This window comes from Nycticebus coucang, chromosome 6 (assembly GCF_027406575.1).
Source record: "Nycticebus coucang isolate mNycCou1 chromosome 6, mNycCou1.pri, whole genome shotgun sequence".
Taxonomy (NCBI): domain Eukaryota; kingdom Metazoa; phylum Chordata; class Mammalia; order Primates; family Lorisidae; genus Nycticebus; species Nycticebus coucang.
This window is the reverse complement of record NC_069785.1, coordinates 99,373,763-99,387,248: the sequence shown is the minus strand read 5'-3', so window position 1 is coordinate 99,387,248 and position 13,486 is coordinate 99,373,763. Positions and strand designations below refer to the sequence as shown.

Sequence of the window (13,486 nt, the reverse complement as noted above, 5' to 3'; positions counted from 1 at the left end):
GTGATAGTCTGCCTGCAATGCAATGTGCTGGTCTGTGCCTATTTCAGTTACTACCTGTTAATTAGTGTTAGTGTGCCTATTACTTTCAGAAGTGCTTTTTTGGACCATAAATTTTGTGTTGACCCTACCTGTTACCTACATGTGGCATCCAGACTTTGAGTTCAGCTAACATTAAGCATCCTGTGCTGTACTCCTGGGTGTTTTTTTTTTTTTTTTTTTTTTTTTGTAGAGACAGAGTCTCACTTTATGGCCCTCGGTAGAGTGCCGTGGCCTCACACAGCTCACAGCAACCTCCAACTCCTGGGTTTAAGTGATTCTCTTGCCTCAGCCTCCCGAGTAGCTGGGACTACAGGCGCCCGCCACAACGCCCGGCTAATGGGTGTTTTCATTTATATTATCTCCTACTGTTCTGCTTGTCTGAGCCTCGCCATCTTCATAAGCAGTTGTTCTGCCACTGTCAGTCAGCATTTTCAGTCTTACAATGTTTAAGTTTGTGGATATGGCCTCCCCATCTCCAGCAGATTGTAAACTCTTCCAGTGCAGGGCCCATTTTTATGGATACTGTCCTCTGTTTCCCTAGTAGCAGCATATATTAATGTTCAACCATCATGTGTTGGAACCAGAAACAGTAAATTAGGTTAGTTAGCATTGTTATTATTATTTTTTTAGAGACAGATTCTCACTTTATCGCCCTTGGTAGAGTGCCGTGGCGTCACACACCTCATAGCAACCTCCAACTCCTGGGCTTAGGTGATTCTCTTGCCTCACCCTCCCAGGTAGCTGGGACTACAGGCGCTCGGCACAACGCCTGGCTATTTTTTTGTGTTGTTATTGTGGTTTGGCCAGGGCCAGGTTTGAACCTGCCACCTTGGGTATATGGGGCTGGCGCCCTACCTACTGAGCCATAGGCACCGCCCGTTAGCATTGTTTTTGAGCTGTTACTCTAGGGCAAAGCATATGAGTGTGAAGAAAAGCATATGAAAGTGACTTGTACTTTCATGTTATTTAGTAAGTACATTTTCTTGGTCTTGCCAAATTTGAATCTGAACATTTTATCTCTCCATAGTTCTGTTTATTTTTTTCCTTATTTATTTTTTATTTCTATTTATTTATTTATTTTTGAGATGGAGTCTCACTATGTCACCCTTGGTAGAGTACCGTGGCCTCACAGCTTACAGCAACCTCAAACTCTTGGGCTCAAGCGATTCTCTTGCCTCAATCTTCTGAGTAGCTGGGGCTACAGGCACCCACCAAAATGCCTGGCTATTTTTTGTTTGTTTGTTTGTTTGTTTGTTTAGCAGCCTCGGGCTGGGTTTGAACCCACCAACCCTTGTGCATGTGGCCAGCACCCTAACCGCTAAGCTGCAGGGGACAAGCCAATTTATTTATTTATTTAAATACAGAGTCTTATTCCTCTGTTGCCTGGCCTAGAGTGCCAAGGCTCAGCCTAGCTCATAGCAGTCTTAAACCCTTGGGCTCAAGAGATCTTCCTGCCTCACCTTCCCTGAGTAGCTGGAATGACAAGTGCCTGAAAGATAGTTTTTCTGTCTTTAGTAAAGACGAGGTCTTGTTCTTATTCAGGCTGGTCTGGAGCTTCTGAGCTCAAGTGATCGTCCTACCTTGGCTACCCAAGTGTTTAGGATTATGGCATGAGCCACTGTGCATGTCCTTCTTATTTCTTTTAGAGACAGAGACCATCACAACCGGCTAATTTTTTTCTTTTAATTTTTGGTAGAGATGAGTTCATGCTGTGTTGCTCAGGCTGGTCTCAAACTCCTGGCCTCAAGTGATCCTCCTGCCTTGGCCTCTCAAAGTGCTGAAATTACGTGCATGAGCTGCCAAGCCCAGCCCTTCATGGTTCCATTAAAACAACATACATGCTTTTCAGATTTTAAAATGTTAATTCTGCTTTCTTCCTTTGTGTGTGTGTCCTTAGACTCTTGCTATGTCCTCTTTCTTGATGAGAGAAGTATTGACATTTGTCATTTTTCTTAGGCATTCACAGGCTTGTCAGAGCCAGGGCTTGGAATAAAGTCTCTATTCCCCTGCATTTCTTGGTATTTGTATGTGCGTTGCCAAGTCCAGCTAACCTTTCAGAATGTGATTTGGGGGCTATTTCCACATCTGAGGGCATCCTCATGACATTTATCACTATTAAGCTTCAGAGATGATCTGATTCTAGTTAGTTAAATGGGTTATTTACCTTCCTCAAGATGCTTTTTCAGTTGGGATGGCCTGTTCAGGCTGTTTTATTGCCAGATATATCTTTATTGCTACTCTCCCTTGCTAGAACTCTGAGTAATATTGAGTAGGTTTTTAGAAGCAAAAGAACACATACATGGCTATGTTGAGATTGGAGGTAGAAATAGAGTTGTGTCAGCTCAGCGCCTGCAGCCTACTGGCTAGGGCGTCATCCACATACACTGGAGCTGGTGGGTTCAAATCCAGCCCAGGCCTGCAAAACAACAATGACGACTATAACCAAAAAAATAGCTGGGCGTTCTGGCAGGTGCTTGTAGTTCCAGGTACTTGGAAGGCTGAGGCAAGAGAATCGCTTAAGCCCAAGAGTTTGAGGTTGCTGTGAGCTGTGATGCCACAACACTCTACCCAGGGCACAAAGTGAGACTCTGTCTCAAAAATAAAAAAAGAGAAAAGAAATAGAGCTGTGTAACCAAGAAGTAAGATGTATACATAAACTAGAATGTGTACAGCTTACAGAAAAATGGTGAAGGCATCACCTTTTGTATGTCATTCTGGGTCTTCAGCCTCACTCTCACCAAACATAACGTTCTTGTGCTCTGGACATTGGCCTCACTGTACTGACATTCTGTCTTTGCTTATGCTAGTCACTTTGCCTGGAGTGTGTGGTCACACTTCTACCTACTAAAAGGTTTATCACTAATTTATCAGACATTTTTTTGAGCATCTGTTATGTGCCAGATTTTGGGCTCTAGGCCCTGGGGATATAAAGATGCATAAGGCCCTAATACTCTGCCAGGAACTCACTCAGTGCCTTAACAGGGGCAAAATGCGTAAACAAATTTTTCCACATAGGACCTAAGTGCAGAAATAGAAGCCCTCAACAGGGATGGTTCCTACTTTGATTAACTTTCAAGTGTGCGAAGTGCTTTCTGCTCAGTACTACTCTATCCTTTGCTTACAGTCCTCTTCAACATTGCTTTGTGTATGCTGTGGTCCCTGCCAGAGGGCTAGCTCCTTGAAGGCATTAAGACAAGGTCAGTTTTTGATTTATCCTTGTAAATCCCAGTTGTTATTGCAGTGCTTTGCATATTTTAGATTTATTTATACCCTACCTTGTTCCATAAAGATAACATCCAGCATTATGTGATAAAATATAGACTCATTGAAGAATTCAGTTGAAAGAAATGTGGGATAAGATGAGGGGTGAGGTTAGTACATTCATGACATCAAAAGACTTCCAGTGTCTACTGGAAGAGATCCATAGCTTTGTCTCTAAGCTCCTTAGCAGCTAATGCAAAGAGAGAAATAGTCATTTCTATGCTTTTTGGAACGAGCATAAAATGGAATTAAAAAAAAACTTGTATCTGAGGACCAAGAAATTTCTGAGACCCCACTGTATACTATTGTACAATACTCCTTGATGCTGATTAGCCTCATGATTTTCATAGAGTTATTTCAAAAAATGTTCCTAGTATAGATACAGTCAGGCAACTTCTGCAAAAAGACATTTCACAAAAGACCTGCTACATATCTAATCATAACCTGCCAAACATCTTCAACTTTCCTGTAGAACAGTGTTCCTTAAACTTTAAAACTCATGCCTTTTAGGAAATATAAAAATCTCATAATACCTCTTCATTCTGATAAACACCTCTTCCAATCTCTAATATCCAACCTCTTATCCTCATCAGCCAAGAGTATTCTATCTTACATTTTTGTTTGTTTGTTTGTTTGTTTTTGGTGACGGAGTCTTCTTACTATGTCTCCCTGAGTAGAGTGCAATGGTGTCATAGCTCACAGCAGCCTCAAACTCCTGAGCTCTGGCAGTCCTGTTTCAGCCTCCATGCACCGCCACCACACCCAGCTCATTTTTGTATTTTTTGTAGAGACGGGGTCTCTTTGTTGCCCAGACGGGTCATAAACTCCTGGCCTCATGCTGTCCTCTTGCCTTGGCCACCCAGAATGCTGGAATTGCAGGTGTGAGCCACTGTGCCCAGCATGCTTTTTTTGAAGTTATATTAAAAAACAATAGTTACAACAGTCTGGGAGGCCAAAGTGGGTGGCCTGCCTGAGCTCAGGAGTTCGAGACCAGCCTGAGCAAGAGCGAGACCCCGTCTCTAAAAACAGCTGGGCGTTGTGGCGGGCGCCTGTAGTCCCAGCTACTTGGAGGCTGAGGCAAGAGAATCGCTTGAGCCAAGAGTTTGAGGTTGCTCTGACGCCACAGCACTCTACCCAGGTGACAAAGTGAGACTGTCTCAAAAAAAAAAAAAAAAAACAATAGTTACTCCTTTCCCATAACTGTATAAATAGTTATATTTTTATATTGAATGTGAGTTTCAAACTCTATCTTATCCTTGTTCTACTAATCTTAGGAGTTCTGGAATGCCATCTGATCTCAATTAAGAATAATTTGTCAAGTATGTTTCTTTAATTGGCCTGTCATTTAGTAAAAGGCGAAAGATTTACGCAATTTGAAGAGAAACCAGAGTATGGCCTGTCATTTAGGTTGGTAAGCTGTATTCTAGCTTATTCCAGTTATTCAAGGAGTCTAGTTAAAAGAATTTGTACTGGGACTTAATGTTGGGCAAATAAGTAAATCAGCTAGCATCAAGCCTTAAAGCTCTACGCCTGATAACTTCGTTAAGCCCCCCAAATGAATGCCATATAGAATTGATTAAGAGTTGAGGTAGAAGTACTGGCATCTTAGTTTACCAAACAATTTACGATGTTTTTTTTTTTTTTTTTTTTTTAATTAAATCATAGCTGTGTACATTGATATATTCATGGGGCATCATTCACTAGCTTCACAGACCGGTAAGATGCACCACTGGTGTAATCCCACCAATCCCCTTCCCTCTACCCACCTCCCCCCTCCCTCCCCTCCCTTTCCCCCTTCCCCTATTCTTAGGTTGTAACTGGGTTATAGCTTTCATGTGAAAACCCTAAATTAGTTTCATAGTGGGGCTGAGTACATTGGGTACTTTTTCTTCCATTCTTGAGATACTTTACTAAGAAGAATATGTTCCAGCTCCATCCATGTAAACACGAAAGAGGTAAAGTCTCCATCTTTCTTTAAGGCTGCATAATATTCCATGGTGTACATATACCACAATTTATTAATCCATTCGTGGATCGATGGGCACTTGGGCTTCTTCTCAATTTACGATGTTAATAGGCATTTTGCTAGGGCCAGACACTGTTGTGTCAGCACCAAAGTGTTTATCAAGGGAGCTTTTTCTCCTCCTATAATGAGCTTGATATCGAAAACAGGCTTTGTTTTTCCCAAGATCCAGCTAATAATAGTATTTAGGATGTGCCAGGTGCTCTGCTAAGTGTTTTACCAAACTCTTACTTTCTCTCATTTAATAAACCTCAAAATGATCTCTCCACTATATGAAAGACAAAAACCAGGAGTATCAGAATTTGCCCCTCGTCTTCAGTGGTCCATGCCTGGTAGAACTAGACTTGAAGTCTGTTGCTTTTATAATGTCACAGTCCTGGGTGTCATAACCCACTCCTTTACCCAGTTTAATAAGGTTCTTTTATTTGCAATATTTACAAAGCCCTAGGGAATTCTTTAGAGCCTCTAGGTCAGTGGTTCGTGACCCCTTTGGACTGTATTAAAGGTTTTTGGCATCAGGAAGGTTGAGAACCACTGCTCTAGGTTTTCCCTCCAGCTTTGCCCAGATTAGCAAATCTCCTAGAAATAGTGAGATTCTCTGGCAAATTTCCAAGCTTTTGAACCTCTTTAGAGTTTAAAGAGTATTTCAGTTATGGAAATGTCCCCTGCGATGCATGAATGTTAGTTATATATCCAAATAACTAAGAATGCTGGGCCTCTAGCTTCTTACTTCCTTGGATTTACATGGCATCCCTGAGCACCTGTACCACTCAGCTGAGCAGCAGCTTTCAGCTCTCCTAGCCTCTGTTGGAGTCATCATTGTGTTCTCATTAGACGTAGGTATTTTCTCTTTTTTAAAGATTACCTTTAAGAAAACATTTTGTATTTTGGCAGTTTTGGTTTCCAAAAGATTTCCTTTATAAGGTGAACATTCAGACGTTCTGAGTATTCCCTATGTGTTCCCTCTGACTTCTTGATATTGTATCTTGGTTCTCCCTTCTTCCTTCCTTAAAGATTGTGCTGTTTTTCTTATTCTCCGGCCCCTTCTCCACTTTAAAATTAAAGAGCAGGACCTGAGATATTCCAAGATATTTCCCTTTTTCTCCCCAGCTCATCTAGATCCAGAGTGTGCTCAAAGGTTTGCCAGGATTGAGATTTTACATTCTATAAGCGGATCTAGGTTTATTGTCATTTCTTTTCACTAGACTCATTTATATCTAATTTTTAATTTCTGCTTTTTTCTTTCTCGTCCTATGCATTTTATTTGTTTGTTTATTTGTTTTGAGACAAAGTCTCACTATGTTGCCCTTGGTAGAGTGCTGTGGCGCCACAGTTCACAGCAACCTCAAACTCTTGGGTTCTTGCCTCGGTCTCCCAAGTAGCTGGGACTACAGGTGCCCGCCCCCCCCACGCCTAGCTATTTTTAGAGATGAGGTTTCGGCTCTGGTTTAGGCTGGTCTTGAACTGAGGTCAAGTGATTCACCCGCCTTGGCCTACTAGAGTGCTAGGCTTACAGGAATGAGCCACTGCTCCTGGCCTGTTTTTTAACCTCTCTCTCTGTTGCCCCAGGCTAGAGTGCCATGGCATCAGCCTAGCTCACAGCAACCTCAAATTCTTGGGCTTCAGGGGTGATCTTGCCTCAGCTTCTGAGTAGCTGCGCTACTGGCACCTGCCCTAATGCCCAGCTAGTTTTTCTGTTTTTAGTAGAGATGGGGTCTCTTCTTGCTCTGTTGGTCTGATGAACTCCTGAGCTCATGGAATGCTCCTGGCTTGACCTCCCAGGGTGCTGTGATTACAGGTGTGAGCCACCACACCTAGCCTGTTGTCCTATATGTTTTAAGCCCACACTCTGTTTTCTTCATTTGGAAACTAGTTCTAGTAGTTTCTCTACAACTATTTTAATAACATGCTTTGTACTTAACTCATCTGTAAAATGGGTGTAATGCCAGTCTTTACTATATCAAAGCAGTGTTGAGGAGCAAAGGATCACTCATCTAAGCACATTTGGAAAACAACAACAAAAAAAGATTGAGCTGTGAAAAAGTATTACTTGTGGGTGGCGCCTGTGGTAGGGTGCCGGCCCCGGCCAAATTGCAACAAAAATAGCTGGGTGTTATGGTGGGTGTCTGTAGTCCCAGTTACTTGGGAGGCTGAGGCAAGAGAATCACCTAAGCCCAGGAGTTGGAGGTGGCTGTGAGCTGTGACGCCACAGCACTCTACTGAGGGCATTAAAGTGAGACTCTGTCTCTAAAAAAAAGAGAGAGAGAGAGAGAAGGTATTACTTATAATTGATTTAATGTCCTTTATTTCAAGCAATTTCAGTGTTTTCTTGGTGTTGGTTATAATAGGATTTGCTGTGTATCCTTTTCATCCCTTTAGTCACCATTTTTTTTTTTTTTTGGAGACAGAGTCCCACTTTTTCACCTTGGGTAGAGTGCTGTGGCGTCATAGCTTACAGTAACCTCAAACTCTTGGGCTCAAGTGATTTCTTTTGCCTCAGTCTCCCAAGTAGCTGGGCCTACAGGTGCCTGTCACAATGCCCGGCTATATTTTAGAGATGGGGTCTCACACTTGCTCAGGCTGGTCTGCAACCTGTGAGCTCAGGCAATCTACCTTGCTCGGCCTCCCAGAGTGCTAGGATTACAGGCATGAGCCACCACGCCTGGCTTTCCTTTAGTCATCTTTTGGATTATTCTGCAAACCTTCCCCACATTTTCTGTGGATGTCATTGAATGTTGTAGAATCCTGGAGGGTCCAGAGTGAGCTGTAAAGAGCTTTTCCCACATACCTCTACTCAGTTCACTGTTAGCCTTTCTTCATGGGATGGACTTTCCTTGCCATCAGAGTGGACTCAGATACAGGCAGTTAGCAGGTAAGTCTTTCGGAGCCCAGCACTCCCGCCTGCGGTACCTCTTGGTTTTCCCTGAGGCATGCTGATTGCTCCTGGGTCTGTGGAGCTGCTGCTCTGCTGCTTTCTCCAGTGACCTCAGAGACCCTTTTCCTATGCTAGGCTGACATAATCAAATGGTCTCAAGGTCATCTGGGGCCAGTCTTGGAGCTGTGAACCCAGGCTGTGTCAGAGGAAGCTTGGCTTAAATATGAATTGACCTGTCAGAGCAGAATCCCATATCTCGGAGGTCCTAGAGTCACCTGCGGAAGATAGGTGAAACTTGACATGTAGTACTCACTGCCTCTCCAACATGGTGATGAAATTTGGGATGATAAAACAGGAGTGGTTTTAAAGATTGCTGTATCTGCTTGTATAGATTTGGGGGCTTGATACAATGGTCCTAACAGATCTAAAGTCTGATTCTAGTGATATGTCTGGGCAAATACAACCTCTCAGAGCTTTTTTCCACCTATAAAATGAGAAGAGAGAAACCTACCAGAAAAGTTTCTTTAAGCATTTAAGTGAGGCCCCTCTCAATCAGTGCCAGCTCCTGTGTGTTCACACTAATCTCTATATCCATAGAGGAGAGGAGATAGAATTGGGGTGTGATGGATGCAGAGGAGAGGGGGGTCACAAAGGAATGATTAGTATGGGAAGGTGATGAGAGCTATATTTGTACACCATGGCTAAGCAGTGACAAGAAAGCAGAGAGGTGTAAATGCCAAGGTAGGGGTTGAGAAGCAGGGAGGTTGGGGAAAAAACAGGGCCAGCCAGAAATGGAGAGTCCCTGTCCTGTGTGTCATGCTCCTGGCAGCTGGGGCATGACAGCCAGCTTCTCCTGTGTGTCTGCCCTTCTAGGATAGTGATCCACAGAGCTGGCAGGCCTTGCTGAGCTAGATACGTGCAAAGTAGTGGTAGCAGTAGCTTCTGTCACACTGTTCAGTGTCCAGGGAGGGATTCAGAGTCCAGGGCTTGGTCTGTACCCAGTACTTCCATCATTCACTCATTAGTGTGAGTGAGATGGTTAACACCCACGGCAGCAGGGAGTTGTCTTTGTCCCACCTCCTGTGTCTCTGGACATTGGTGTTAAGTAAACGTTTAAGCAAAAAAGTATAATGTTTCTGGAGCACATTGTCTCCCCCTGTTCATTAAGTGACGCCACTTGATCTAAAAGTTCTTTCTAAGACAAGTCTGGACAGTTCTTTTGGAGGAGGACAGAATAATGGGTGTGAATAGGGCAGGTCTTTCAGAACTGCTTCCTGCCACAAAATAATTGTGCTAAAATTTTTTAAATTACTGGCTAGGTGTGGTGGCTGGCACCTGTAATCCTAGCACCCTGGAAGGTTGAAGGATAATTGCTTGAGCTCAGGAGTTGGAGACCAGCCTGAGCAAGAAGAGACTGGATCTCTACTAAAAATAGAAAAAAATTAGCCAGGCATGTGGCAGGCACCTGTAGTCCCAGCTACAACATAGGCTGAGGCAAGAGGATTGCTTGATCTTGGTTTGAGGTTGCAGTGAGTTATGATCACACCACTACATACACTCTTAGCCTGGGTGACAAAGATAGACTGTTTCAGAAAAATTTTTTTTTGAAATTAGTTGCAAGTGAGGTTCAACTAAGTCAGGCAACTTCTATATGGACTCCTGCTTCAGTGCTTTTTCTACTCCCTGACTCAGAGATCTGCTTCCTGCTCCCTAGGCTAGGCCCTCCAGCAGGGCTCCCACTCCTCAGCGGTAGTTACCTGTTCCATCCTGAGAACCTGCTCAAACCTTTACCGAGAGCCTGGTCTGTGTGCTGCTGTGAGAGGCGAACAGGGCTTCCCCAGGGAGGACAGGGATTAATTTACGGAGCCTTCTGCTGTCAGGCACTTGGCAGGGCCCTGTAATCATGCCAGTATAACATGGTGCAGGGGTCCTCTCCCAGACTTTACCCTCACAAAGAGGCTGAGAGGTTGAAGTGACTACTTGGGGGGCTGAAAGCTGGTGGGAGTGGCAAGAGAGGGCCCGGGGAAGTGGCCCGCCCGTGCGGGGCCTAGAGACTGGAGCAGCGACGCCCACACGCGTATGTGGGCGCCGTCGCAGGGGCCTCTGAGGATGGTGCCTTGAGGGAGCCCTTGAGAGCCCCTGGCGGTGGGTCCCCGCTGTCGTGGGGCGGGCTCTGGCTCCTGGAGAGGCCCCGCCCCGGAGCGCTGGTTTAAAACCTAGAAGGCAGCGGGAGGCTCTGCAGCCGTGGAGCGGTGGAGCAGCCATGGCCCGGCGGGCTGCCGGCGTTCAGCGGCTTGCTGGTCTCCTACTTGTCGCTCTGCTCGCTGCCGGCGTTGCCCCGCTCAGCGGGGCTCTCCCAGAGCCCTGTAGCCAGGCCGGCAAGATCCGAGTACACCCGCGGGGCAACCTCTGGGCCACCGGTAAGGCTTTGGGGACCCGGGCAAGCGCCCCTCACCCTGCCCAGACCCCATTTTCCTTCTCAACCCTCTGGCCGCTCCTCTGTCATAGACACTAGTATGCGAGTAGGTGAGAACCCTGGGGTCATTTAATTTAGTAGGTGGGAACTTAAGACGTAGGCAGATCAATGATTTGGTTAAGATTACTCAGCCAGTTTAAGGCAGGGCTGGGCTAGAGCTAATATGATTGCCAGCTAGTGCCCTTTCCCTTTGGCGATGCACCTCTAGTGTGTCTTCTCTGCACCCCCCACCTGCAGGCACCTCTTCCCCACTTGTTTCCTTCCCCTTCCAGACCTGTGCAGAGCAGACCACACAGCTAGCAGAGTTTCTTCCAGGTCCTGGACCATCCCGCCCTCCTTCCAGCAGTACCATCCTCTCCACCTGTTTAGGAACAGCTGAGGTAGCATGCTTAGCTGCTACCCTGATGTCTTTGTCATATCTACCTGCCATGAAAACTGAAATGTAGGAGAGATGGAGAACTTTTCCACTGGGGTAGGATCCTCCCTCCCTGACTTCTTTGTCCCTGGGTACCTCCTTTTTAGGTCACTTCATGGGCAAGAAAAGTCTGGAACCCTCCAGTCTATTTCCATTCGGGACAGCTCCCCATACTTTCTTGAGGGATCAGAGACCACAGCTGAGTTACAGTCTGCTCAGGATCCTCCTGCTAAAGAAAGCTCTGGGCATGAGCCTCAGTGGCCCAGCACCCTATACCCAGGTAAGCCAGGCCTCCACCCCATAACAGCAGGTCTCAGCTAGGCCACCCCTGGATCCATCATGGGAGGAATTACCACCCAACATTGAGTTTAGGATGTGACCATCCAAGTAGGACATGATGGTGAGGACCCCAGAAAGCCAAGGCGCCAGGCTCTCTGTATGAGGCAGTGCTCAAAGGGGGGAACTTTTAAGAAAGGAAGGTGACCTTCCCTGCAGACCCCATAGAGCCAGGATTAGGGAAAGAAGTTCCCTCTAACTCATCACTCAGGTCTTGGACTAGGATTGTCCAGCCATTGTCTCGTGGCAGGACCTTCCTACCCTAGACCACTGTCTCTAGCTGTGCCATGCTGCATTAACGAAAGCCACCCTTGCTATGCCTGTGTGTGCTTCTGGCCAGACTGGGACCCTGACACCCAGAGATGGAAAGAGAAGTCAGTTGGAGCCAAGATAGAGCATGGACCTTGTTCACCTTGACCAGTGCTCTTTTCATGCTCTCGTCTGCTTTGGTGCCAGTGGCAGCACTTCATCAGTTCTAGCACTCCTGACATTCTGGGGTGGGTAGTGCTTTGTTGTGGGGGCTGTTCTGTGTATTGTAGGATGTTTAGCAGGATCCTTAGACTCTACCCACTAGATGCCACTAGCACCTTCCCTCCCTCTGACCCCCAGGTTGTGCCAACCAAAAATGCCTCCAGACACCATCAGATGTCCCCTGGGGGAGAGGGGCCCAAATCACTCTTGGTTATAAACCACTATGGGGGTTCAAGGCCCCAAAGCTGGATCCAAACTTGCCTTTAATGTCTAGTCTAGTTTAGGAGCTGCTTCTTCATTCTCTTCTCCTATTGCTGTCCCCACTGGGTACTACCCGCCCTGGCACTGTAGCTGTGTGCGGAAGGCCGTGTGATATGGTAGAGTGTAGGATCTGGCAACAACATGCTGGTTCATAACCTAGCTACTTAGTAGCTATTGGACCTTATAAATGTCACTTAAGCCTGTTCAAGCCTCATCTTCCTTGTCCACACAATGGAGATAATAGGCCATCTTCCATTAAATGTGACCATATATGTCCCATGCTTAGCATAATGCCTCGAGCACAGAATGCCTTTAGTAAACAGGAGCCTTACCAGTCTGTGACCTCCCTGGCAGCACCTGTTGCTGACTCACCTTTGTACCCCATTGTGTCCAGCATATAGTGTGGACATTTTGAAAAAGGGAGGGACATTCCATTCCTGAGGAACTCAGATGTAAGGGCCAGGAGCTTGGGTTGGCTGAGTCTGAAGGGAGATATCACCTCTAGGCCTGGAACATGCAGACCAAGAGAATTTCAGAGGAAGCAGCCCCCAGTCCTGGGGGTGGGGCTTCAGAGTGAGGTCTGAGACAGAGCTGGGGCTTGGAGAGTGAGGACCCTAACCCCAACCCAGCCTCAGGCACTGTACTTGGATTGACTTCCATGATCTTGACTGCCATGACAACACTGTGAGATTGGGGCTGTGTTCTAGGAAAACTACTGCCCCACCCTTCCCAGGTGCTAGGGGGCCTGCCTCAGCTTAAAGCCTGCCCATGCCCAGCTCTGCAGATGCCTAGCACTTAGGAATAACAAAGCACTCCTATGATTTGTCCTCCCACCACAGGTAAATTCTGTATATTTCTCTTCAGTACAGGACGCTGCTGATGCAAATACTGCAGAAGTGACGGCAATACTGGGGCAGACACGATAACATTGTGCCCACCCAGGGAAGGTGGTGAATAGGACCCTGGTGGTGGCCCCATCTGGATGTAAATCCCCAGCTCAAATCACTGTTACTGTGATTTCTGGTTGGGTTGCTGGGAATATCACTGATGCAGATGCAAACTGTGTTCCCACTGTATTTCTTCCCTGTTGTGAATAAAACATAAAGTATCTGGTTTTCTCCTTCCAGCCATGTTTGAAAGGAATGGGAGGGAAAGGGAGATGTAGGGCAGGGCGTTCAGTGAGACAGAGCTAGCTCCAAGAAGCCCAGAACTCTCCATCTGTGGCACCAAGCCTGGCTTTGGCTCTGGACTTCTTCGGTGGCTGCTGTGTGCCTGGTCCCGTGCCAGGCCTCGCCTCTGCCACCTCCTGGCGCAGGCAGGTGTTTCATC

General features: G+C 46.2%; 1 protein-coding gene across 2 annotated transcripts; it reads left to right on the top strand.

Moving 5' to 3' along the window:
* The first annotated feature begins 5,147 nt into the window (after positions 1-5,147).
* On the top strand, positions 5,148-13,148 carry NMB (neuromedin B). Of its 2 annotated transcripts, none has more exons than XM_053596247.1 (3): positions 5,148-10,618; positions 11,197-11,369; positions 13,027-13,148. In XM_053596247.1, exons 1-3 carry the CDS (start codon positions 10,462-10,464, stop codon positions 13,081-13,083), a joined length of 387 nt encoding a protein of 128 aa, XP_053452222.1. In that variant the 5' UTR covers positions 5,148-10,461; the 3' UTR covers positions 13,084-13,148. The 2 variants fall into 2 exon arrangements, with proteins under 2 accessions (XP_053452222.1, XP_053452223.1); XM_053596248.1 differs by having other exon boundaries at positions 5,151-10,618; positions 13,022-13,147.
* Positions 13,149-13,486: the final 338 nt, after the last annotated feature.

Bases quoted from the DNA above. Each gene is read 5' to 3' on its own strand.
- NMB (XM_053596247.1), top strand. From the start codon at position 10,462: ATGGCCCGGCGGGCTGCCGGCGTTCAGCGGCTTGCTGGTCTCCTACTT. The intron at 10,619-11,196 runs GTAAGGCTTTGG...CCTCCTTTTTAG, and splicing joins GGGCAACCTCTGGGCCACCG to GTCACTTCATGGGCAAGAAA. The intron at 11,370-13,026 runs GTAAGCCAGGCC...TCTTCAGTACAG, and splicing joins GCCCAGCACCCTATACCCAG to GACGCTGCTGATGCAAATAC.